A 25,657-nucleotide genomic window follows, 5' to 3' on the forward strand; every position below is an offset into this window, starting at 1 on the left:
GCAGCCCCAGGTCCTGCCTGCAGCATCATCCCCAGCTGTGTCACATCTGCCACACACAGAAAGTCCCAGCCAGGCTCCTTTTCACGAAAGTCTATTAAAGCAGGCGTGCGGGTTGAGGTGGCTACCGCAGCACAGCACTGGGCTCCTGTACCCACCGGGTGCTGCTGTGTTAGCCACCCAGGACGGGCAGGGTGCTGTCACCTCGCGGGGTGTCTCTGCGTCCCAGGTCCCCTGCATGCCCTGGGGAGCTGCCGTTCTCCTGTTCCCGGCAGGGGCTGGGCTCCCGGTGCCGTCACAGCGCCGGCAGGCGCGCCGGCCTGGCAGGCAGCCCTGCGGGGGTCGGTGCACAGCCCGGGGGCCGCCAGGGTCTGCTGGGCGCTGCCGGGGGCTGTGCCACAGGGCCCCGCACCGGGGGACGGGCACTGATCGGGGGCAGGGCTCGGTGGGGCCGGGCAGCCTGGGGCTGCCCACCCGGCTGACTGAGCCGGGGCAATCCCTGGCGCCCCGGGGGTCGCCAGGGCCTCCTGGGCGCTTCCTGGCGCGGTGACAACCTGTCCCGGGGACAGCTGTTGGTCGGGGGCTGAGCTTCCTGGGGGCGCGCTAACTGAGCCTCAGCATCCTCGGCTTGCCCAGGCACGTGGAGGAGCTCCTGGCTCTCGGCAGAACCGCCCGGAGGTAGCCAGGGGCTCCTGGTCGCTCCCCGGGGCGGTGGCACAGGCCCCCTGTGCAGAGGACAGCTGCTGGTGGTCGGCTGCAAAGCTGTCTGGGCTTGAGCTTCCTGGGGCTGCCCGACCACCACGTGAAGGAGCCACGGCAACTCCTGGTCTCCAGCAGAGTAGCCTGGGGGTCGCTGGGGGCTCCTGGTGGCTCCCTGGCTTGGTGGTCCCGGCACGCTATCCATGGAACAGCTACTGATCATGGGCTGAGCCTCCCCGGACTGCCCATCGAGGTGAAGGAGCCATGGCAGCTCCTGGCTCCCAGCAGAGCAGGGTGGGGCCCGTGGCAGTGCTGGAGGGTCAGATTTGGGCAGGCAGCAGCTGCCCTGCAGCACCATAGGAGGCAGCTTTTCCCGTGACGCCCTCGACCTGTGCACCTTGGCGGCTCTGTTCCCTGAGGGTGCAGACCTGGGGAGCCTGTCCTGGGATCGATGCTTCGCCGACTGGGGCTTCTTCAGGGAACAGCCTGTGACCATCAGCCTCAGCCCTACAGTCAGACACGAGGACACGGCTGCCTGCAGGGGGACACAAGGGGCAGTGGGGGGCTCAGGGTGCCTGGGGGGTGGCTGTCCCCGGGCCCCAGCCTACCTCCTTGTAGAGGAGCTCAAAGGCACCAATGGAGCAGGTGGGGTTGTCCTTGCGGTCGAGCACGAGGCGCAGCGTGTCCCGCTGGACGTTGGCGCACAGCTGGCGTGTCACCGCCGAGGAGGGGCTCATGGTGGGGCAGGAGTTGATCTCCAGCAGCCAGGGCTGGAGGTCCTCCCCGATAAGGAAGTCGGCCCCGAAGAGCTCAAAGCTGCCCTTGCGGGAGCCCACCTGGTCCCGGGCGCAGCGCAGGGCGTTCAGGATCGCCGCCTTCATGCCGGGCACCATCACCCGCTGCCAAGCGTTCGCCCGCCCCAGCCACGCCAGGTGGGCCTGGAACTGCTTGTTGGACCAGATCTTGTCGGGGGGCACGCGGGGGTCCGGCTGCCACGTTTTGTACCGCTTCTGGATGGAGACGTTGCAGAGGTGCCTGGCGCTGGGGCAGGGAGAGCGGGGCTGGGTCAGGGGGTGCCGGGTGGCTGAGCGGTGCCAGCCGGGGCTCGGGGGGGACACTCACGGCTCCAGGTGGCACAGGGAGAAGGGCCGGGAGCAGAAGCGCAGGTAGCAGTCTCGGTAGAACCAGACGGTCAGCGGCTTCCAGTCGGTCACCACGAACCACTGCCGGATGTCGAATTTGGTGTTGAAGATGGTGAGCGGCCGCTCCACGTACTTCTGCACCACCCACTCGCACACGCCCGCCGGGGTGCCCACGCAGCTCTGCGCCAGCTCCAGCACCTCCTCCAGCCGCGTCGCGCACACGATGCCTGGGCAACACAGGGACGGTGGCACCCCTTCTCCGCGGGATGTGTGTGCCCCACGCCTCCCCCAGCCTTACCCCTGCCGCGGGATTTGGCGCTGGGCTTGACGATCCACACGTTGAGGCTGCCCTCTATGCCGAGCTGTGGCAGCTTCTCCTCCAGGCGCTGCAGCAGCTCCTGGCACCGCTCCCGCTGCTCCGTGTCCAGCTCCAGCCTGGCCCCCTCGCTGTGGGGGACACGGGGGGTCAGCAGCGGCCCCACCACTGTCCCTCCTGCCCCGTCCCGCTCAGCACCCACTGTGCCACACGGTAGTATTCCGGCAGGAAGCGGTCCCAGTCGATGCATGTCCGGCAGGGCGACGGGGTGCTCCTGTCGATGTCCTGGTGCCCCAGAACTCCCAGGTGCTGCTCACAGACCTCCAGGGCCTCCTCCAGCAGCTCGGGATACAGGGCTGAGCACGGCCCTGCTGTGGACAGCATGGGGTGAGATTCATGACTCCTATGCCAGCCTTGGGGCCGAAGCACTGAGCCTTCCTGTGGGACAGATGCCTTTGGAGCTAGGGCAGGGGATGGAGTAAGGGACCCCAAGCCACAGACATGAGCAGATGCTCAGCCTCCAAGCTCAGCCCTCAGACACGCCCTGAACTCCCCGTTTCATCCCTCACCTCCACCCCGCTCAGCCAGCTCCATGCACTCACCCGGCACCTCGTCGGGTTTTGAGGGCTGCTCTGTCCCCACTGGCCTGTCCCCGACCTTCTGCAGGGCCAATTTGAGAAGGCTGCGAGCTGCTGTCAGGCAAAAATCATCTGCAAGAGGGAGGCATCATTCCTAGCCAGTCACGCACAGGACACGGGAAGACTGGAGCATGAGGGGTGACAGGAGGGCAGCAGCCTCAGGCTCACCAATGAAGGCTTCCTTCTCGTCCTTGAACCCCAGCCGGTAGCACCGGGGGAAAAAGGTGTTGAAGTCGACTTGCTCGAACCAGGACAAGTTTTGCAGGCTTTGGCACAGCCCCTCCTGTTTGGAGAAGCTGGTCATTTCGTTCTGGACACCCGCACCCCTCGTGTGCCCTCCCTGAGGCCCCCGTGCTCCCACCTTGGTGCAAAGCGCGGCCAGCCGGGGATAGCGGTTCACCACCTCAATCCTCGCCAGCAGCTCCCGGTCAACGCTGCTCAGGCGAATGGTCCAGAGGAAGTTTGGCACCTGGTCCTGCACCAGGAAGGACTGCGGGAGAGAGCGGGCTGGGGTGAGCCAGGGAGCCCCCATCCTGCCCCAGCCCTGAGCCCCAGGCTGAGCCCTGCCTCCGAGGGTCCCAGGATGACGTGGGGAGCTGTGGCAGAGCTCAGCCCTAGCCCTCTTAGCTAACCATGAGGTCATGGATGTCTTCAGAGTCCTCACTGCACTGCTCCTTATCTTCGTTGTCGTCCTCATCTTCCCTTTCCCCCTCGTTCTCCTTATCGTGTGCTGTGCACCACGGGTGCTGCAGGGGCTCTGCGGTGCCCAGGGAAGGCTGTGCCCCACCCGGCGGGTTCAGCACTGCCTCCCCCTGCTCATCACCGCCACCGCTTGCCCCCCCGTCCGGCTGCTGTTGTCTTTGGTCGGCAGGCTGCTGCTTCAGCTGCTTGTGGTTGAGGGGCAGCTTCCTCTCCACCCAGCCCCGGGCACGCAGCAGCCGGCGGATGACGGGGTAGGGGCCGTGCACGGTGAAGATCTTCTTCTCCTGCGGGACAGCAGCCAGCTCAGCCTGCGCTCCCGGCGCTCCGAGCCGGCTCTGCTGAGCCACAGGGGCACAAATGCCAGCGTGTGCCATCTCGGGGCACTGTGGAACCGAACCCCTCACCTTAATGGCCTTCTCCACACGCAGCCTGGCCTTCCTGAGCCGCTCCGACTCAGCCGCGTACTGCTGGCCATCGTGGTAGCCGATGGTGGCAGCTGCCACCTGCCCTGTGAGGACAGCCCCGCCTGAGCCCGCTGTCCCCGTGTCCCCAGCCCACGGGGTGGGCAGGGAGCGGGGAAACATGCTGACCTGTCTGCCTCTGCCTCACCACGTCTGGGGATCCTGCCATGGCATTTCTGGACGTGCCAAGCCTTCTGCCAGCATCCCAGCTGCACTCCAGAGGCTCGGGACGCTGCGCTGTTCCCTTGTCCTTGGCCTGCTGGGCCAGGGGCAGCTGGGGTGTCAGCTGCTCAGGTACTGCCCCTGGCTGAGGGGCTGTGTGCCTGCAGGGCTGCTCTGTCACGCTGTCCCAGGCCAGCCTGATGGCGAGGGGAGCTGTGGGTGGCTCTGCCTCCTCCAGGCCAAGCAGGTTGTCCTATTCCCCCATCCCTTAGAGACTGCAGTGGGTGTCCTGCACAGGACACAGCTTCCTTATTCCATAGCCACCGTGATGCCACAATGCAGGGTGCTCAAAGCAGCCTCAATACACAGGTCCTGGTTCTCCCCTCTTGTGAGGGACTTTAACCACCCTGACAGCTGGAGAGGTGACGCAGCAAAGTACAGACAGTCCAGGAGGTTCCTGGAAAGCTTTGATGATCCCTTCCTGACACAGGTAGTGAGGATCCCACTAGGAATGGTGTGCTGCTCAACCTTGCACTAAGAACCAGGAAAAGCCTCGTTGGACATGTGAAGGCTGTGAACTGTCCTAGGTAACATCCATGACAGAGCTCTGCTAGAAACGCAGTTTTACCTTACAGTATAATTTCTGACTGCTGCTTGATTTTATTTTGATAGCTGCTGTTCAGCAAATTGCCCCTTTGCTTCTCCTTCTTTCAGAGATGTAGTTTCATTTACAATTGTTCACGGGCTCCTTGCCCACACTGCCTTCTATGACTTAACTGAAGCTCTACTATTTTTATTATTTACAATCATCTGCAGCCAGCAGCAGTTTTACGCTGGCAGATAAAAATCACACACTGGTCACTCAGTGTTGTTTCACTGTGATTGCCCCCGAGGGATGTGTTACCAAGAACCTCAGTTAACTGGCTGCAGAGGTGGGTCACAATGTTAAACTGGCATCACAGATAGGCCCCTTGGCTCAGGTGCAGGGACTGGGGGGCTCCAGACCTGCTGGAACGTTTTTCTCCAGGAGAATGGAGAAAAATGGATTACAGATTATTATACAGAGATTATTATCCTTTCAAGAAATCAGAAGGAAAACAAGATGCCCCTGTTGGGGTGGAAGCAGCTTCAGGTCTCACACGCACTTTAGAAAATGGATGGGAGAACATGATCAGGAAGCACATGAGGCACTGTGATAGTTCTGGCTGTAAACTCTCTGTGGCCTCTACAGACAACTCAGAACATTGCTGTCTTAGCTAATTACTGAATGCCATCTTCGTATCTACATATCTAGAGTAGAAGGGGAATGTATCTTCCAGGAAGAAGTTTTGAGTTGGGGTGAAGAAAGCCTTAGAAAGCCACACCTTTGCAAAAGATGTGTGTCTCACAATAGTGGCTATTCCATGAAGTATACTGAGCCAGCTCCAAGACTTGGAATCACATGAGGATAAATCTTTTTCCAAACTAAGCCCTCAACAAAAGATTGTGTGTAAGCAACATAATCTATGGAGGAAAAACTTGATATGATTTTCTTTTATGGTAGCTGAGATTTATTTACTGAGCTCTGCACGATTCCTTCCTTGCAAAGGAGTAGCCTTTTACATCTTTGTCTCCTCAAAACACGTGCTGAAGTAGCTTTTTCCAGATGCTGTGCTTATTTCTCAAATTTTCTGTTGAAGAGGGTTGTAAAATCTGCCATGTGACCACAAAGAGCAGCACGTTCACTGAGCAATACTCGCTGTTCTGCAAGCTGCATTGCTGTGGCATCAGGGCTCCATATCTACAAAATAAAGGTTTGTGTAGTTAATGTGGATGGGCCTTTTGCAACAGAGGCACTAGGAAGATACTGTTAGCCAAAGAGAGGCATGTTCTAGCACTCCTTTCCACTGTGAGACATAGAAAAGAAGCAGTGTGGCCACCCAGCAGAAGAGAGGTCAACAACGCGTGTGTATACAAACAGAGCATTCTCTTGTTGTCACTTCCAATCTCTATCATGCCATGGACTCAGATTACAGATAATGTGGGAAAGAAGATCTTAAGGTAATTATTTAAAATTACTGACTCGGGCTCACGATCCTCAGAGTGGAAAATAGTAATTAGCTGTAGAGTCATCAGCTATGTAGCCTCAGTCCTCTGAGACCATTGTAGAAACTAGCATAAATCAGGGTTAGGGAAATGATAAACAAACTCCAAACACAACTGCTTAGCCAGCAGTGGCATTCTTTTCCTTTTCAAGGAGGGGGAAAAAATACAAAAATTACCTCACTGTGATTATGTTGTTCTGTTTCTCAGTTATTTCTAAGCGTGTATGACAAGACCTGGACAGAAAAGTTGTATTTCCACTATTCCAACTCTAGGTAGCAAATATTTAGTGTGCTGTAATCCATCTAGTTCAGTAACTGTCACTGCCAAAAGTCATCATATGATAACTAATCAACAGGGCAAGTTAGAAGTTGGCGCCCATGCTATGCAAATAGATTCCTATCTTTTAAAAGCCGGAGTATAAAAATACGTGTCATAAATGTAGTTTCATTTTTATTTTAAAGTGTGGTTCACTTTAATCCAATTTAAAAATCCGATAAGAGATTTTGATATATAAAACAAATATTTGATTTCCACAAACATATGTCATATATATATATATTTGTGTCATTATAAATTATACATCCACAAACTCATTAATTTACTCTTGCTTGGTGGCAACCTCTCTACGTTGTGTCACATCATCTCTAAGCTAGATGAATGCTTGGATTGTTCTGGGTTTTGATCTCAGCAAGAGATCAAAAGTCACCATGGAACTGCACCCCTGTTTTGCTGCTGTACGTACTTTCCTGGGTCTGAAGGAGATGTCATTTTTGTCTTCTCTCGGTGCCAAGGATTGCCAATAAGCAGAACTGTCCTTACGGGAACTCTTTGGCTTTTCAGGAACAGCTTCTTCCTCAGGTGGCGGAGATCCATCTGGAGACTGAAGGGGAAGAAGGTACCAATTTTACCCATACATCATGTTCACAAGCAAGGCATGCATCCTGCATCTTCTGATGCTCTGCTACAATGCTTACTGGGAGGGTATTTTTCTTAATCTCTTAAGAACCTGTTTCTGTCAAAGCTGATTTTTTAAAATCAAAAATTGCAAGGGCCACCCTTTTGAAAGGTAAAAGGCACCTCTCTTCCTTGGGCACTAAAACATTAACTGCTCTTTGTGACTCCCAAGACAGTCACCTTGTACCACTGGTGATCCCATCCTTTTCCAAGTGAGGAATGAACGGGCACCTAAGGTTGCCTTCCTCCTGCCTCTGAAAGTCCTGTGCTGTCCCTGACATTCAAAACCTTTGTGCAAGGGGATGCCAGCATTTAGCTACTGAGACACATTTACTGCACTGTCCAGGGCAGCTGAAGGACACCTCCAGCCACACAGATACAATTTCAACTTCTCCCTAAATAGCAAGCTGCATGCGACTAAAAGTGCCACTGGTGAATCAGGAAGGTCTCATCCACAGGAGGAGAAGCCAGACGTGGGCATGGAGGCTGGTGTCAGCTTGGGAATAGGGCAATGCTGAGCTGCTCAAGACTCCCAGAGGGTGCAGGAAAAACATGAAGAAATAAAACAGGCAAACATCAGTGTGGGATTTGAGAAACAACACTTAGGTAAATAGTGGAAGAGGAAAGATATGGCATAAAATGGAAAATAGGAAGTTAGCAAGCCTGGTATTCTCTCAGTGAGTTCAACTAGGAGAATAAAAAACCTTTTAACCAGTTTCAAGGGTATTGCTCTTATCTTGTGAAAAAAGAGGTTCTCCCTTTAAGAAATTATGGTTACCAGTTGTTCAGTGTTTACCACAACAGAGCGGGATGAGCACATCCTTCAGGAGGAGGGAAAAAGAAAAGGAAATTTCTGTCTATGTCCGTTAGTGATACAGGACATCATTCTGATGTGTGTCTGTGGAAGACATGAAGTTTGTCTAATTAGCAAGACAAATTTCAACCAATGAACAAGTTCTAATGCTCACAAGAACAGTATGAGCATCTGAAAATCCTCACTTTAACAAAGCTGCCCAAGTTACAGTGTTAGAGAGGAATGGATAGCAAAGAATGAATGAAAGCAACTCCCTGCTAACTATTAGCAAGTCAGTCCTTTGTTACCATCTCTCATACCTCTGTTTTCACAGATTTCGGTGGCTCTGGTGGTTTTGGCTTCCCACCTTTGCTTTGCTTTGCTTGCTTTGCTTCTTCTTTTTCTCGTTCTTCTGCCAAAAATTTCAGTTGATTTTCAAGCAGTTCAATTATTGCAGCATCTTCAAATATTTCAGCTAGATCAAGAGCACTCCTTCCTGTATTTAAAAAAATAAATACCTGTGTAAACCATGAAAAGTAACTTTGGCACTGGTTTTTTGCAGCTGGACAATCAACTGAATTTAATATGGCCAGTATTTTATTACCCATCCCATATGCCAGCAACGTGCCTGACATTGGTGTGAGGACCAGTGGTCATCAGCACTGCTTGCAGAAATAAGACCTGGCAGACACCAGCCCTAAAACTCATTTTACAGGAATATTGCAGGAATTCTTATATTGCTTGCTTTGCTCTTAATGTTCTGCCATTTGCAGCTTAATACACTGGTCCACAGGTTGTCATTTTGATCTCTGAGAGCTGAGAGCATTTAGCACTAGGAGATGGTCTGCATTCCTGACCTTGTGCTGTGCTGGCTATCTCCTTCTGCCTCTGCTTGCTCTGTGGCTGGCAAGGGAAAGCCCTCTGATGGAAATGAACAGCTTCAGTGCTTAATGAAGGAAAAAATCTGTCCTGGTTCTTATGAGACTCTGGCTGTAAAGTATCTGTGAGACTGCACTGCTGTGTGAATCACAACTCCACATGATATAAGGAATAAGGAATACACGTCCCTTCTACAAGCAGGGTTTCACCACTAGACATTTTGGCAAAGAAAGTCTCATTGTGTAGCAATGCTGCTTCCTATGTTAGAGCAAGAGCTTGAAAGATGATGCATGTGAACTTTTCAATTACTCTGGAGACAGTGGAAATAACTCTGAAGGAGAGATCTGCTGTGAGGAGGTAACTCTTCAGTATCAGCTCAGATTTGGTTTTCTGTTAAATATTTTTTTCTCAGGAGTTATATCTACACGTAGAGCAGCAAGGAAGTCCTTTAACCAGCGCTGCCTGTGCCTCAAAATAAATCACTTAAATGAGTGGCAGACTATACTCTGAGCCACAGCTGAAATCCAATTTTCCCTCAAATAATAATAACTAGATAGAATGTTTTCATTAAAGCCACTTATAACTCTGTATGTATCTTGTGAGGAGTAACAGTCTCCTGAATTGAGTAATTATTCATGTTACTTCATTTTCTAGAGATGCAAAGTCCAAGAAAGCCTTTTTTCAATAATTATTCCAGACTGGAGAAAACTAACTGAACCTATTCCTTCATCCCAATCCTGACAGCAACCCTAAACACAGAACAGTTCTCCCAGTGTTCCAGGTGTTTTTAATAGAGAATCAGCCTGTTTTGGAGACATTGCTATTTACCATTGCTGTTTAAAGCCTCGACGTCAGCACCTGCAGTGATTAAGAAATAGACCATGTCCAGCCTGCAGGCCTCAACGGCTCTCATCAGCGGGGTGGCCTCGCCTATCGACGGGGCATTGACGGCTGCTCCAGCCTTCACCAGCACCTCAGCGATGTCCAGGTGTCCGTTGTAGCAGGCATGGTGCAGAGGGGTCCACAGGAAGTTGTCTGTTGCATTCACATCAGCCCTGCACAGGGTAAGAGCGGCTGTGGCAGCTGGAGCTGTTGGGTGCCTGCAGGAACAGCCCCAGCTCCCCGGGCAATCAGCTGCAACTGCCCGCTGCAGTGGCATATTCAGTGTAAAGAGCTATTTTCATATGGCTATTCTGAACCTGTTTCAGTCCCTGAACTTGGCATGGAATAGTAATTGTAAGTGTGCCTGGGTGCTGCTCATGTCTCCCCCTAAGCCATCAGTGTCCTTCACATGGAGCTTTTCACGGGTACAGCAAAAAACACAGGCATTCAAACACCTTAGTCCTGTAAAAGGCTGCTTGTGCTCCAGCTTCACCGAGAATGGCAGAAAGCAGATTCAGGAACTCAAAAAGTTCCCTTCTGGGCCAAGAACAAGTGCTACAGGACATGTGGCAACACTGCAGAACTCGCCTGCACGAGAGGGAAGTGTTCACCTGTCCTTTTGGTGTTGCTGCCCTCTGCCTGCTCCATTCCTCTGCACTGGCTCCTCCCTTTGTCAAACGAGTTACACAAGGTCTGCCTTGGGAGTCTGAGCTCTGAAAAGCCATTCAGCTACTGTGCTGCTGGGCTAGGACCTGCTTCTGCTCCCAAATTAAACCTGGGATGCTCTGCAGAAATCAAGGGCTAGTTCATGGGAGGTCCCTGGACAAAACTGAGAGGAAAAGTATTACCAGCCCTAGAGGTCCTGAAGGGAGTTAGGGACACTGTCCCACTTACTTGGTGGACAAAAAGCTGCTGTCTTCCCAAAAAAGAAGGAGGAAGGAAGAAAGAAGAAAGATTGTGAAGGAAGCTGCTTCCAGGGATAGCTGTTTGCTCTTCAGGTCAGATGATTGTCTAAATAAAAGCACAGATTCATCTGTTCTTCTTCCCTTGTTTAAATTTTTAATCTTTTTTCAGAATTCTATCTTTGATGAGATCTTAGCACAGTAAATTCCCTGACCTACCACGTTTATCTCTCTTATCTTTCAGTCACTAAGTGTTATGGTTTATTTGTAGGCAGTTTCCATTTGTTTTAATTCTCATTAAAATGAGCTTCTTCAGTTATTTCACTTTCTCTCAACGCAACCTCTTTGCCTGCACTCAGACTCTGTCTGCCCCCGAACCCTTTTTCCTAACTTCATCCTATCAGAAAGAAACCAGTCAGTGGGAACAGGGACAATGCAGCACTGAATTTAAAAATTCCTTGGCATTTTCTGCCCATCAAGCACAGAATTTCCCATCAGACCAAATTTCATTTACTTCTAATTCTTTCTGAAGGAAGATAGAAAGTAGATACCACCAATTTAATTTTAAACATAATAAATGTTAACAATTTAGCTGGATAAATGTTTTGTTTTGTATTCAATATGGATTTGTGGTTCTGTACTGAAAAGGTTATATTATAAAAGGTATTTGAATGCCTGTGCTAAACTGCAAGCCCATGATGCTGAGAGATGCAAACCTAAATGCTACTGATAACTTTCCATTTTCATTTCTGTCTATTGAAAAAAAGCGCAAAACTGGTACTATTTATTCAAGCTAAGTTACTGTGTTTCTAGGTCTTATTGTTAAATAGGATGTGACTCCAGTGCTGTCTGCTGAGGCTTGGGAAAAGGAGTAGAGATTAATCTGGTGGATTAATTTGGTAGCTCCTACACCTTTATCTTCTGAAAACCTGAATATACACATTACCCAATTTTCCATATGCTCTAGGAATGTCAGTGTAATTACCAGCGTGTGGAAAGATCCATTTGCTGTTAGTCTTTGCAGGAACCAGAGCAATGACTACAGCCCCTTTCCCTGATATATTAATATTAACATGAATTCTATCTATGCATAGTAGAGAGAGAACAGAGTTAACGTAAATATCTTTGGAAAATGTTCATTTAAGCAATTATGTGAAGGACTGTAGGAGCACAGCAGTGTGACAATAAGAGATTATGCTATTACACAAGTATGACTGAATCTTTTTGAAATTGCTTTCATTTTTAAGGTGTCATTGAGATTTTTCACAAGTGTGTCTGCGGGCTACAGAATTGCTGAAGCACTTCTAAAATGAGGAGCAGGCTAATTAGTAACAGGGGCTTCTGATGTAAATCCTGCTGCTTCAGCCTGCCTCAGCTGCAGAGGAAAGTGGAGATTTAAACCAGGCATGTGGAACAGGAAAGTCCAGGATTACCTCAATGATTTCAGTCAAGTCCTTCAAGTTAGATTTCCCCAAAATAATTTCCCAGTTTTGAGAGTTTGCTTGTGAGGATGTACTACTTGATGCACTACTACTTGGGTATGAACCCCTGCTGCTGACCAAATATCAACGGCCCAGACACCAACAATTGCAGTCCTGGGGAACTTGTCTCTTGGTTGTTTTCATTTCCATGCTACTAAAATATGAAAAATAATAAACTTACCCCTGTGACTTGAGATCTTAGGGAAGTAACTTTAATGTTGTGTAAGCAAAAAACAAACCGTAGCCTTTTGCATCCAAATATTCAGTGGACATTTATGCTTTTGAAAGCCTTCCCAAAATAGCAATTAAATTGAAATTATCTTACCCCTTTTCCAGAAGAAACTCCACAAGAACTATGTTGCCAATTGCACACGCAACCATCAAAGGTGTTTTGTAATATATATCTTTCATGTCTACTGGCACGCCCTGGTCGAAGGCTCTCTGCAGAGACACAAAGTCTCCTTCTCTGACCAGGTAGTTGATATCCATGAGGGTTTTACCGGGCTCCTCCATGTACCAGGCACGGTCATCGAACACGGGGTGGGCGGCGTGGAGGGCGCGTTTGAATCGCCGCTCCTCGGGGATGGTGGGGACAGCCTCCACCATGCAGGTAGGGAGGCCATCTTCCCTGAGGGGGCGTTCACTCTGGGGCACTACGCACACTGGCACAGGGAGGCCTTTCTTGCCTCTCCTTCTCGGTGGCTTCTTCTTCTTCTTTGGTTTGGGCCCAAAGGATGAGAGCAGAAAGGTTTTCTGCAGGTATCTTGAGCCTTTAAAAAAATCATCCAGGCTGATCTTGTCAGAAGATACTTCATGCTTTCTAGCAAGAATTTCTATTTGTTCCTGATCCACGGTGCCCCAGTGCTTCCGAATGACTGCCATGAAATCTCTTTTGGATACTATCCCCTCGTCTTCTTCATCAATCTCAAACTCCTTGCGGATGGCTTCCTCGTGCTGCAGGGACCAGTCGTACACCTTCAGGTACCAGTCAAGGGTCTTATCTGGCTTCCTTGAGGCTTTTTCAGCTTTGCGCAGCACTGTTACTGCTGCTTTGAACCCACCGCCCTTGGCAACATCCCTTGCGGTCAGCTTTAACAAGTTGGTCCATGTAGGATCACAGCCTAGAAATATGGACACAGTATGGCTAATAGTGCAGTGGAATTCCTACTTTTATAATATAAGAAACTTGTAATACACAGGCAACTCGTGGCGACGGCCTAGAATTTTATATAAGTAGCAGTGGTAGGTGGAACCACATCACTGATCCCAGGCTGGAAGGTCACCCACATGTCCATATATTTTTCCAAAGGGAGAAGCATTGAGCAGCCTGTATTTATTTATCCACCCATGAATATGTATAAAGAGAAGTTCAGTGGAAACTTTACATTTTTACTTGAAGTGGTGAGCAAGGTTAAGAAGCAAAATAAGATTAAGGTGTCATTTATTTCTATATCCCAACATTACAATTTGGCAATGGATCACAAGAACAGGATGTGGGATTTTGCATGGTGCTCTTGGATCAAAGCTTGAAGTGCAATGATCATCTGATCAAGTCAGGAAAGGATCACAGCTGCTTCAGGGCATGTTTCAATACCCATGGGTATGAAATTTTCCTCATGACTGCACAGAGATTTTTTTAAAATGATCATCAAATCAAAAATGTATTTTCTATTGGAAGTTTCAATACAATACATCTAAACCCAACTAAACCCAGAACCACCTAATACTGTCCAACACTAAGTTATACAACCTCCTGATGTTTCTGCTGCTTTCTTTGAGAAATGTTTTCTCATCCACATGAGGTAAGAGCCTCTGTTAGGCCCTTCTGAATAAGATTTTCGCCACAGGATACCCAAATCCTTCAGAGATACCCAAATGAAATCTTTCCTTTAGCACAGAAATAGAATACAGATAATAGTTGTGAAGTAATTTAGTTTTCATGTACCTCTTTGTCCTATATACCTGCAGCAGTCTGTAAATCCTCCCTCTGCAGCATAATGAAGTGGTGTGTTACCATTCATAGCAACCAGTTTCAAGTCTGCACCATAACCTGAAATAATCGCCAGAATCTAGAAAAACAAACAGAGCCCCACCAAAAATCTTGTCTGTTCTTAACATGTGAAAATGTAAGATTGATTTACAAATAAATGCAATATATGACATTCCCATTCTAATAACGAAGTTCTCTCCCATGTCCAGCTGGTCAATGCACATATAACATTAATGTTTTCTATAGCATTATGCTTATTCAACTGATGAAACAGAAACCTTGTGTAATTGTAGACACCAAGGACAATCTTCTTGCCAGCTCACTGTGAACCCCTGTCTGGCCTATCACTGCTGGAATCCCTCTGATGCTCACAAAGAATCTGCTTTTGATTACTGATCATTATGCTTTGATCAGCTGAGATAACAGACTCAAAAAAACCCCAACAAAAGCACACTCCAAAAGCCCAAAGCAAAGCCCTGTAACAACAAAAAACGCAGCCAGGTTTGGCTTTGCAGCAGTGCTTTCACAGCAGAAATGTGAATACCTCAAGGAAGCCTCCTTTGGCCGCGAAGTGCGCGGCGCTGTGCCTGTCGAAGTCGAAGAGGTTCACGTTGGCTCCCCTCTGCAGCAGAGCCAGCACCACGTCTGCCGCGCCCTCGCGAGCCGCCTCCATCACCGCCGTGCGCCCCGTGGCCTGCGGCAGCACAGAGCACTCACACTGGGAGCCCCCAAAACACAGCCTGACAGCCTCACAGGGACCTGCAGGTGAGCCTTCAGAGCCTACTCATAATAGGGCTGCCAGCACCTCAAGTACATTGAAGGCTTGAGTCCCTTCAATAATGCCCAATCTATTGCTTAGTTAAGGAGTCCTGGATTCTATGGGCATCTTCTCATGTATATTTACAACATCTAACTCAAAATACCACCTCAGATTACAAAAGCAGGAGCATGAGGAGCTATGGCTGGGGAAGGCAAAGCCATGGTTCTGTGAGGCAAAGTTCACTCGATTACATTAATATTGTCTTTTCCTAGATAGTAATGTTTGCTTTGGATAACTCCAAGGGAAAGCCTGAGCTTCTTGATTTATCAACAGCACAGAGCTTCAGTGTTTCAGGTCTTTGTTAAATTAGGGAGCAAACAAATAAATGATTAGGATATACAAAAGAGAAGAAAGTTTCTCATGCCTTGTTCCTGCCTTGATTGCTCATCAGATTTTCCCTACCTTTTAGCGAATATTCACTAAAATAACTTACCTTTTAATGAATACTATTTCAACTCTGAAAATCTAAGGACACATCAAGGCAAATACAAATCAGCAGTGCTCCACTGAAGTACAGTGAACTGCAGCTCCTAAAAGCTGATACAGTTACATGAAAGTTTGGGGAAATATTTGCACTCTAAACCTACAAAAATCAAAAAAAATAATTTAAATCCGTCTCCTCCAAAAAAGGGTGGTACAGAAGAGGGGAAGAGGTATGGCCACCTAGTTAAGCAATTTTCACTGCTTTATTATGTTAATGTGAGGATTTAAGGTCATGTACTCTGCTCTATACTCCTGTATCTGTTCTTAGCTACAGAAAGGCTCATACCGGGTCTCTTGCATGGGGATTTGCTCCTTTCTCCAAGAAAATGAGGCACATATCTTTAACCTCATGAGCATGCTCACAGGCTTCTAGAAGCAGAGACCTCCCAGTCGTGGTACAGCTGTTGACATCTGCACCATAATCCAAGGCAATCTCCAGGCAGTGGGTATGGCGAACTGTAGGTACAAGGCAGTAAAACAAAACACCTGCAAAGGAAACCAGTGGGGGTTAGGGTGGAAAAGGAAATTACCAGAAGGGTTGTGAGGCTGTGAGCTTCACAGCTGACCAGTCTGCAACAGAGACCCCTTCACTGAGGGTGAAGCCATGCAAGAAAAGATTTCTACTTCAGAGACTTTACCTGAGGAGAAAGCCAGAGCTCAGTATGTCACAGGCCATGGGAGGAATGTGATTCTCAATTATAAGTTACCTCTCAGCTCTCTGCTGGGGAGACATGATTTAATGGCCTCGACTCTTCAGGAGGAATTATTTTCATTTTCATCAAAGCTGTAATGGCCAACAGCTTCTGTTGGGCTGTAAGGATAACCCTCAAGCACAGCTCCTCTCCACAGACAGACACATCACATGTAATAAGTGTGCCACACAGTTAAGGGATTGCTTTATGGTACCTCCTTCTCACTCACCTTTCCCTTCATTATCCCCAGCAGTCATGTCTGCTTTAGCTGTTGCTAGTAGTTCCAGAATGGCCTCAAAGCCCTGCTCAGCTGCCTTCATGGCTGGCGTGCACCCCATGTTGTCGTGGACGTTGGGGCTCGCTCCGTGCTCCAGCAGGAAGCGGCACATCTCAATGTCGTTCTTCATGGTGGCCACGTGCAAGGCACTGTATCCTTCCTTGGGCTCTGTGTAATTAATCAGATCTGGGAATCCCTTCTGGGTCAGGTTTTCTATTTGCTTCTTGTCTTTCTTGTGAACACACTGTAGAAGTTTGTAGATCTGTAAGTTTAGAAGCCTTTTATCTACTGGTAGCATCCCAGGATAGGGACGATTTTCTTCTTTCAAGGAAATACTTTCTGCATGGACAAAAAAGAAAACATGTAATCTCACAGAGGACATTATAATGACCTGCCAGTAAAATCAGGAATTAGACCATGTTCACAGCATGAAAATATCCACTTTACCTGGACAAAATATTAGGTTTTGAACTAATTTATCTTTTACTATGGGCAGCACATATAGAGGCTATATAAACCCAAGTAGTACCTTACAAAATTTTTCTTTCTAGTCATCCAACTGTTCTGAAGAGGTCTCATTCAAGGAGAAAATTAAGTTAAGAAGCTGTAGGGTAACTGCTCTCCATTCAAGGAACTGTTATAATCTACAATTACTTGGAAGCCTAAGGGGAGGCTGTTCATCTGTTGTTTTCAATGGGAGAAAGAGTCACAAGACGCTGTGTCCTCTTCACTTCCTGAAACATAAAATTGATACTAAAATTTTTATTAACATCACCTCACCAGTGACTGAGCATCTTCCCCGTTTTTTTGGGTATTTTTTTCTGGTAGCTGATGCATGAACTTCCTGCTAGGTTATGTAGATAAAAGAGTAAGTCAAATTTCTCTGCTGCAAAATCCTTGGAGGAAAAAAAATACAGACTGCAGGGCACTGGTCTGGGAAAAGGGTCTTCCATGTCCTGCATCACAAGCTTCTTGAAAAAAATTCAGTGCAGGACTTTGCACTTGCCTCAATTCTGGATGTTTTCCATTTTTTTTTCTTTTGGGTTTTTTAGCCTCTTTTAGCTAGTCTCAGCTCTCACGGCTGGAGGGTTAGGAAGGGTCAGACATTGTAGGGACCATTTCTGAAGTTTTTCTAAGTGGACAGGAGGCTTCCTAGCAGCTTCAGCAAACCTTTGGTCATCCTGTCCTCCAGAACTCTTACAGGACATGCAACACAAAAATGTGAAGGAACATATGTTAGAGAACACTTGGGGTTTGGTTCGTTTGGGTTTCTTACTCATTGCAATGTAGTCTGTAAATGGGACCACTCAGCATCTGCCTGGCTACTCTGGGTGCTTTGTGGATGTCTGTGACAAGGGGAGATTGCAGAGAGATGCAGAAGGATGCACGATTCCAACAGGCAGGACCTCCCATTCTGGGGAGGAAGCCTGAGGGAAAACTGCAGGAAAAGTAGAAAAAGTTGACTGAAGGTGAATCATGTTGGGAATGGACAGAGAGGTAATTTTTGTACCACAGGTACAACTTGCCAGTTGTAGTTTCTGTAGCTATTGCCTCTCATTTCTTTGGAAGTTCTGTGTCCAGCCTAGCTTTGGAGCAGAGATTGGGTCAACTGCTGGCAGATTTCTGAGCATTGTGCCTCTTGTTTTCCCTGCCAGACAAGGCCCTCAGCTCCCTCCCTGTGCACCCCACTGTGCTGGGTGAAGGTGCTGTTATTAGAAGCTGCTCCCTTGCAGAAGTGTTTAAGTGGGTAATAAATGCAAAGACTTTCTCTCTGCAATGAAACCTGCTCTGAATAGATCAGCTGCTCTCAGATGTTCTCCATTTAAACATGGAATTACTTAAATCCTTTTCTCTTTAGGTCTTACATAACCCTCATTCTGATCATAAACAGGTATGTTCTTACATCAAACAATTAAATCTTCAGGTAGCAATAACTTAAGTCTGTCACCTGTGGCTTGTTCATTCTCATCCCTACCATGTTGTTCTTCCTGTGACATTTTGTCCAATGAGAGGGAAAAAATGCAGAGATTTTTATCCTGCTGACGGGAATTACACCTATAGCAACCCTGGAGTCCTGAAGCTCAGAGCTGAGAAATAAGGGTACTTGAGAGTACTGCCCTGCTAGAAGTGATCACTGGAGTCCCCACAGAGCCTGCCTTTTAGAGCCTGAAGAAATTTCTGAGCAAATCCTCAATACAGGAAGTTTTTTTTCTGGCTACTGAGCACAGGGAAAAGTTGTGACGCAAACTCTGCAGCAGCTGTGAGGAGGAGCAGCAGGAATGTTCTGCAGGGAAGGCTCTTACAGTACTTACACCACTGAAATTCAGCAAAAGAAAGATACTTAGATGGAACTGACAAGCTTAAATATTATTTTATGCTTTTGTTCCACTTCCCACCATCCTGCAGCAGTAAGGAACTTGGGTTTACTTCCATAAAACTTTCTTCCCACTGTTATTCATGATTTGCATCTGGATTTTTTTCTGGAACTTATCTTGGATGAAAACTTGCTTTTTCTTCCTTTCTTTCTCCCTCTGAAGCAGCAAACACTGAAGTGACATTCTCCTTGGACATAGGTTAGTAATGCCACAGAACATGAACAGAAGTGCACTTGGTAAAAACCTGTTAGTAACTAATCTTTGATGAACAAATGTGAACAAATGGATATAACATTCAATACCTATGAATTTGGATTTATTTCATGGATTATCTTGGAGATTCCTTGAGATACTTGCTCCCTATAACCTCTGCCCCATGCTGGACATGAGACTGATGGCACACCTTACACTTACTGCACACTTTCATTTTTGCTCACAGTGGAATGTACAATTGAGTACCATTTTAGTTCTGATCAGATTTTTTTCTGGTGCTTTTGAGCTGCTTATGACAGTATTCTTTTAATATTTCACATGCAGCAATAAAATTATTTCCATGAGCAGAAGTGAAATTATTTTTATCGCAATAGTCAAGTCTGTTATCACAATTCAGCCACCACTGAGTCCTTACCCAGTTTAAAGTCTTTGCTTCAAAGCATTAAGAACCAACAATTTACATGAAAACAACCAAAACATTTTAACTGTTACAGTTAATATTTCTTTGCAGCATTTTTTGAAAGTGACTGGATCAAGTTTTATTAGAAGCTTCTAAAGTAGCAGCATCAAAGAAACACAGGTGGGATAAGAAATTCTACCCAGGGTCATGTAAAGTTATAAGCAAGGGAAAAAAGCTTCTAAAATGAAAACTGCAACATCTTGTCAATTTTCATTGTAAATGAGTAAATTGACTAGTAGTAAATACTAGTAAATTTACTAGAAGTAAATGCTACCAACGCTGTGTATTTCATATATTTTTTTATCACTTCACCTATAATAGGTGGTTTAATGGAAAATGAGGGATTGTTATGTGGCTTTGAGACAGCCAGGCTCTGGGAGGGCTTCATGAAGATGTAACCACAAACCCCAAGCCTGTAGTGTTTGCTTAGCAGCAATTTTATCTGTTGACAAACATCAACAGACTCGCTACCTTCATTCTGCCAGCTTGTGTCATTGTTCTGATGGAGAGCATGAACTCATTTCAAATCCAGATTAATCCTTTTCTCCTGGCATTAAGAAAATAATTTTAGTTGGATTCCTGTTTGCCCACAAAGCTTTCCAAGCTGTGATGGAGGTAGATTGATAGAGAGGGAACTTCTGATGGCCACTGATCTCATTCCCTGTCTCCCAGTCAAAGCCTGCTGCCTGACTGCTGCTGGAAGCACTTGTGACTCTGCCTTAAAAGCTTGCAGAAGTTTTCAGTTTCAACATTTCCAGTTGAAAACGTCCCTTTAATTATCTCTATTCACAAACCAGTAAACAAAATTTTCATGTGTTTTATCTTTAGTGGGAGAAAATAGCTGAGCGCTTTCTAAATTTAATCCCTTTGCATGCTGGGCACAGAGATAAGCATGAGCCCTATATGTCAGTATAAAAGGAACCAATATGGTAACAGTGCCATGCTATATTTACAGCTTTACGTGAATAATTGCACTGGATTTTTAGCTGTGACTAAGGTTTAATAGGAGTGATGCAGCAAAATCTTCCCAAAACCAAATTCCAGTTTCATGAATAGCCTACAGTGCTGTGGTTTTTTGGTGTTAATTCTCCAATGGTGCCTTGCCTTGGGCTGAGGCACGGCTGAGCACAGTGATGACAGGTTTGAACTGAGCAGGTTTCAATGTCGTGTGGAGATCTCAGCCCAGATCCAGTCCTGAGTGCTGTAAAGGCAGTTCCCAGGTTATGGCTGGGTTGGATCAAAAGATGTACATCCTTTTGTCTTCAGCTTGCTTTGCAACTTCCAGTCACCCCAGTATCCATTGAAACTGGGGTGTAATGGAGCCCTGATTGCCAGCACCTAGAGCCCTGACTGCCCACTCCTAGCAGCCCTGATTTCCCATACCTGGATGGAGCCCTGATTGCCCACACCTGGATGGAGCCCTGATTTCCCATACCTGGATGGAGCCCTGATTGCCCACACCTGGATGGAGCCCTGATTGCCTGCACCTGGATGGAGCCCTGATTGCCTGCACCTGGATGGAGCCCTGACTGCCCACACCTGGATGGAGCCCTGATTTCCCATACCTGGATGGAGCCCTGATTGCCCGCACCTGGATGGAGCCCTGATTGCCCGCACCTGGATGGAGCCCTGATTTCCCACACCTGGATGGAGCCCTGATTGCCCGCACCTGGATGGAGCCCTGACTGCCTGCTCCGGGCAATCAGCTTAACGAGCAACACCTGTGGGACGGGGGGTGGCTCCTCAGCCAGGAGTGCAGCTGGGCCCCAGGGAAGCTTCTGGAAGGCTGTGGAGTCGGGGGGGTGGCTCCTCAGCCAGGAGCCCAGCCGTGCTCCAGGGAAGCTTCTGGAAGGCTGTGGAATCGGGGGTGAAGTGCTGCTGCGCTCAGGAACAAGGTGAGCAGCAGCGGTTGGTTTATTTTATCTGGACTGCGACTCAGAGGAGCGGGCGGCCTGTAGAGGAGACTGGCTTTAACGGGAGAGAAGCTGCTGGAAGGGGAGGATGCTGGAGAGCCGGTGATGACCCAAACGGTGTTCCCTGCCAAGGACGTGCCGCTCTGGCCGTGCAGACACCCCAACGGAGGTAATACCAGCGGCGAGAGGCGCGGGCCATGAGGGGGACGATGCACAGCGCGGCCGCTCTACCCCGGCCCTCCGCAGCGCCGGGAGCCGCCGGCTCAGCCCCGCCGCCCTCTCGCCTCCATGCCCAGCGGCGGCGACAGCGACCCTCGGCAGCCCGGGGCACTCACCTGAGGGGGAGGGCGCTGAGGGCTCGGGGGCCGCCGCCGGAGCCTCGCCCGCCTCAGCGGCAGCATCCGGAGCCTCGCCCGCCTCAGCGGCAGCATCCGGAGCCTCGCCCGCCTTAGCGGCTGCAGCCGGACCCTCGGCGGCCGCTGCCGGTCCCTCAGCGGCAGCATCCGGAGCCTCGCCCGCCTTAGCGGCTGCAGCCGGACCCTCGGCGGCCGCTGCCGGTCCCTCAGCGGCAGCATCCGGACCTTCGCCCGCCTTAGCGGCCGCTGCCGGACCCTCGGCGGCCGCCGCCGGACCCTCGGCGGCCGCCGCCGGATCCTCGCCCGCCTCAGCGGCCGCCTCCGGACTCTCAGCGGCCGCAGCCGGACCCTCGCCTTCCTCAGCGGCCGCAGCCGGACCGTCGCCCGCTTCAGCGGCCGCCATCGCCGTTGTGGCCGTCTCCTTGGCAACGGCGTCGGGCGGTTGAGAGCCGTGAGGCCGTACCGGATCCCCGCGGTGCCGCCGCGTCCGCTCGGTGCCCTCGGTGCCCCCGGCTCCCCTCAGAGCCCCCGGCTCCCCTCAGAGCCCCCGGCTCCCCTCAGCTCGGTACGGACCAGCGCCCCGCAGGGGGTGAGGCGGGCGCTCGGGAAGGACTTGGGTGTCGCGGGCTCTCTTTCCTTGAAGCTGGCTTACTCGCCAAGCCTCCTTTTCGTCCCCCGTGGGAAGAAGCAACGCTGTGCGGTTGTTCCGCCTCCAGACTTTTCTGGAGTTGCCAGAAAATGGAGTGGCGAGGTGCGCGTGTCCCCCAACGGCCCGGCCATTCCCATAGGGTCTGTGTAGCACGATAATGGAAATGAGCTTGGGTGGAAATGGGATCGTTCAGAGTCAGTTGAACAGAAAAACCTGTATTAACAGGAGAAAAATGCCAGTGAATGGGGAAAAACCCTCAGAGCTTGTCAAGTGAAGCCTAAGTCATTCTAAAAGGCAGCAGCAGTAACCCTGGGACTGCCCGAGCTCTGTATCTCCTTTCCGTTCACTTCCTTTAGTGCCGAATTCCCAAATGCCACAGCCCTGCCCTCAGTGCTCCTGCCAGGCCCGGTAGTCATGTATGTATGGGATAATTGCAGCAACACTGCCTGTCTTGCTCCTGGCCAAGCCTGGCAGCTGAATTGTTTGCAAATCACCTCTAGCATTAGGAAATAAATTAAAAAAAAAAAAAAAAAAGAATTGTTTTTTGATATGAAATTTCTTCTGCCAGGAAAGTGGTGACACAGCTGGATGCATGTCCAACAGCATGGAAAGGCATTTGACGAAAGCCATGGGACTGTGTGGTGAGTCACAACAAGAGAAAACATTGTTTTAGCATAATGTTTCATTATTTACCCTGCAATGAGTGCCATTCGTACAGCAGCTATTTGGTGTTAGCACTCTGTGGTGTGAATTGGCTGGACTGGTAGTGATGCACTGTTGTGCCTTGGTGTATTGCTTTCCTTTTTGGAAAATATAGCATAGCAAAAACATAGGCCCTTCTCTTTCTCCTTGGCTGCACTAAATGGTTGATGCAGACATGGCACGGTAGAAGATGTTTCCCAGCCTGTTCTTTGTTAGATTTTTGCTGTTGTTGTTGCTGCAAATAAGTAGACACATGTCTTGGCTAAAGGCCTGGGGTAAATTCTCCTTTTTCACTTTGTTGAGCAGCACACATTAAATTCCCATTAGAAAAGTTAGCACATGTATTTTGAAATTTAGTTAAATGTGGAAGTAACTGAATATCCTGTCTGAAACATCTGCATGCCTTTTCTCTGGAAGTTGTGGAAACACCATAACCAGACTATAACCACTCTGGGCACTTGGTATTCCACCCCAAATGTGAATGTGCATGTAACTGCATGTGTATATGTTTAGATTCTTATGCTTGATTTATTTTCTCATGGTGATCAGCTTTCCATGAGCTTTTTGAGAGTGATAATGAGGATTCGGGATGCAAGAAGCAGCTCAGCATCATACTGGATGGTTCAAAGCAATGTGGTTTCAAGAGCAGAGGTGTTGCACTTGAGTTAGGGTACTGCAACGTCTCCAAAATAAATAGGATTAAAATTCTCTTAGAGAAATTCAGAGTATTCCCTGCCTATAGAGATAAATAAAGCTCACCAGAGAAAATTGTTCCAAGGTCTGAAGCCTCAAGCTGCTGGGCTCTTTTTGGCTGAGAGCTCAGTTTTGGAGGAGTGGCGAGCTACTGCAGGAGTGCCAGTGGGATGGTGCCGGTAGAAAGTGACCGCAGTTAGGAAGTGGTAATTGGCTGCCCTGAGGAGGAAAGGTGTGAGGTGCCCTGGAGCTCCCAGAGGCAAAGGTGGGAGGCACAGCACAGCACAGCCCGAAGGTGGGCACCGTGTCCCCGTGCCCTGGCAGGGCCCCCGGTGTGCCGCTGCCGGGCGCTCACGGGAGGGCAGCGCTGCCACAGCCGCGGGTGCCGCGAGGGAGGGCGGCCTTGGGGCTGCTCTGTCCTGGGTGCTGAAAGCAGCTCCCCTCCCTCCCTCCCTCCCTCCCTTCCCGCGGGGACATCCCTCACAGCCAGCGGGGAGCTCCACTGCCTTCATGGTGCCCCGCACGAATGCAATCTGTGGAGCCCACGGCACAGAGGTTTGGCCCACTGTGTCTGACAATGAGATCACTGCTAAATCATGTCCAAATCAAGATTATTCCAAAGAACATTCATTACTGACATTTATTACTGTTTCCCCCTTGTTTTATGTACTCTTAAGCGTTAACCTCAATTGTTCCTGCAACATACGTTCTTCCCCGTGGTAGGTAAAGTCCCCATTACTGACATGCTCACTTTGAAGCTCCAAAATCATCTAATTGCATGTGAGAATGTTTCACTGCTGAACGAGTGCTTCCAAATATTCAAATACAAAAGCTGTGAAGTTTTGTTTGGTGCTAGCAGAAGGTGCCAGGCTGAGAGCACCGCTCAGTCGCTCCCGGAACATGTGGGACCATCCTCTGCCCTCCTCTGTTCCGCCGGCTGTCTCTGCGTTGTGCTGGGTTTCCTCTGTGGATGCCAAAGCTGTCCCACAGCTGACCTCTGGAGGGAGGCTGTGCACCACGGGGGCTGCATGGCCCTGGAGTCCTGGTGGCATCAGGGGGAGCTGCGCTGGTGACAGCCTGGCTTCAGCTGCAAGGTGTGCTTGAGGATTGCCTGGCTTTTACTTAAGCCTTTGTACTGGGGAAGTAATTATCACTGCTATTCATCTCTCTGGATTCTGATGCTACTGCAAAAAATCTGCTGTGTGGTGCATTCCACCCAAAATCTCCTTATTCAGACCTGCCAGCTTGGGAGAATGACACAAATGTACACATGTGGCTAATTCTGAAGGTCCTCTTGGGAGCTGTGGTGGGGGCATTGCTCCAGCGGTGCCCTCTCAAGGGAGGGAAGTAGTCTGCTCCTTGAGACAGCCTTTGTGTCTCACAGCAGCACAGCCTCCTCAGGACTGTGCTGGCAGGTACCACACGGCTCCTCCTCCTGAATTTCCTGGCATCTGCTCTGTTTCTGGTTTTGGTGCTGCTGTATGAAGCTGTTGGTGTCACTCACATCATTGTACAGCTTATAAACTGGTTTAGGTTTTTTCACTCTTCTTTATACTCTTTCTATAAGTGCTTTGTCAAAACCAACACTGACTCTTTCTACCAATTAATATGCACTCTTAGGAATAGGCCTTTTCATCAAGGAGAAAATCCATGAAATAACTGTTAGGTCCTTGATACTGTGTCCTTGGAGAAGAGACTTGGGAGGAAAGCTGAGTCTCTTTTGGTGTGGTTGTTTTCAAGGGAAAAAATCCCAAATTGCCAGCAAGGCTTATCAAGACAAATAGTGACAAAAGCTGATGTGTTTTGCCAAGAAGTTCTCTGTTGAATGCAGCTCAGATCAATGCTACATAGAGAAACAGCCTCAGGAAAGGGTCTGCAGCAGGTTAACTGGGTTTTGGGAGAGGGGTGTTTCAGGTATGAGAGTAATGTCAATATAAGTTT

The 25,657-nt window shown here is 49.0% G+C and overlaps 2 protein-coding genes across 2 annotated transcripts; both read right to left on the reverse strand.

Moving 5' to 3' along the window:
- Nucleotides 1–292: 292 nt before the first annotated feature.
- On the reverse strand, nucleotides 293–4,124 carry LOC131555983 (tubulin tyrosine ligase 3-like). The gene is made up of 10 exons (XM_058802334.1): nucleotides 4,085–4,124; nucleotides 3,425–4,002; nucleotides 3,154–3,282; nucleotides 2,961–3,075; nucleotides 2,757–2,864; nucleotides 2,357–2,525; nucleotides 2,137–2,285; nucleotides 1,819–2,065; nucleotides 1,305–1,737; nucleotides 293–1,231 (listed from the first exon to the last, which is right to left on the reverse strand). Exons 1-10 carry the CDS (start codon nucleotides 4,122–4,124, stop codon nucleotides 293–295), a joined length of 2,907 nt encoding a protein of 968 aa, XP_058658317.1.
- A 1,647-nt stretch (nucleotides 4,125–5,771) lies between these two features.
- On the reverse strand, nucleotides 5,772–16,668 carry ANKEF1 (ankyrin repeat and EF-hand domain containing 1). Its single transcript, XM_058802564.1, has 9 exons — nucleotides 16,308–16,668; nucleotides 15,673–15,872; nucleotides 14,628–14,777; nucleotides 14,039–14,162; nucleotides 12,419–13,214; nucleotides 9,657–9,883; nucleotides 8,270–8,445; nucleotides 6,945–7,082; nucleotides 5,772–5,897 (listed from the first exon to the last, which is right to left on the reverse strand). Exons 1-9 carry the CDS (start codon nucleotides 16,651–16,653, stop codon nucleotides 5,772–5,774), a joined length of 2,283 nt encoding a protein of 760 aa, XP_058658547.1. The 5' UTR covers nucleotides 16,654–16,668.
- Between the last annotated feature and the right edge of the window lie 8,989 nt (nucleotides 16,669–25,657).

Source organism: Ammospiza caudacuta, chromosome 3 (assembly GCF_027887145.1).
Source record: "Ammospiza caudacuta isolate bAmmCau1 chromosome 3, bAmmCau1.pri, whole genome shotgun sequence".
Classification (NCBI taxonomy): domain Eukaryota; kingdom Metazoa; phylum Chordata; class Aves; order Passeriformes; family Passerellidae; genus Ammospiza; species Ammospiza caudacuta.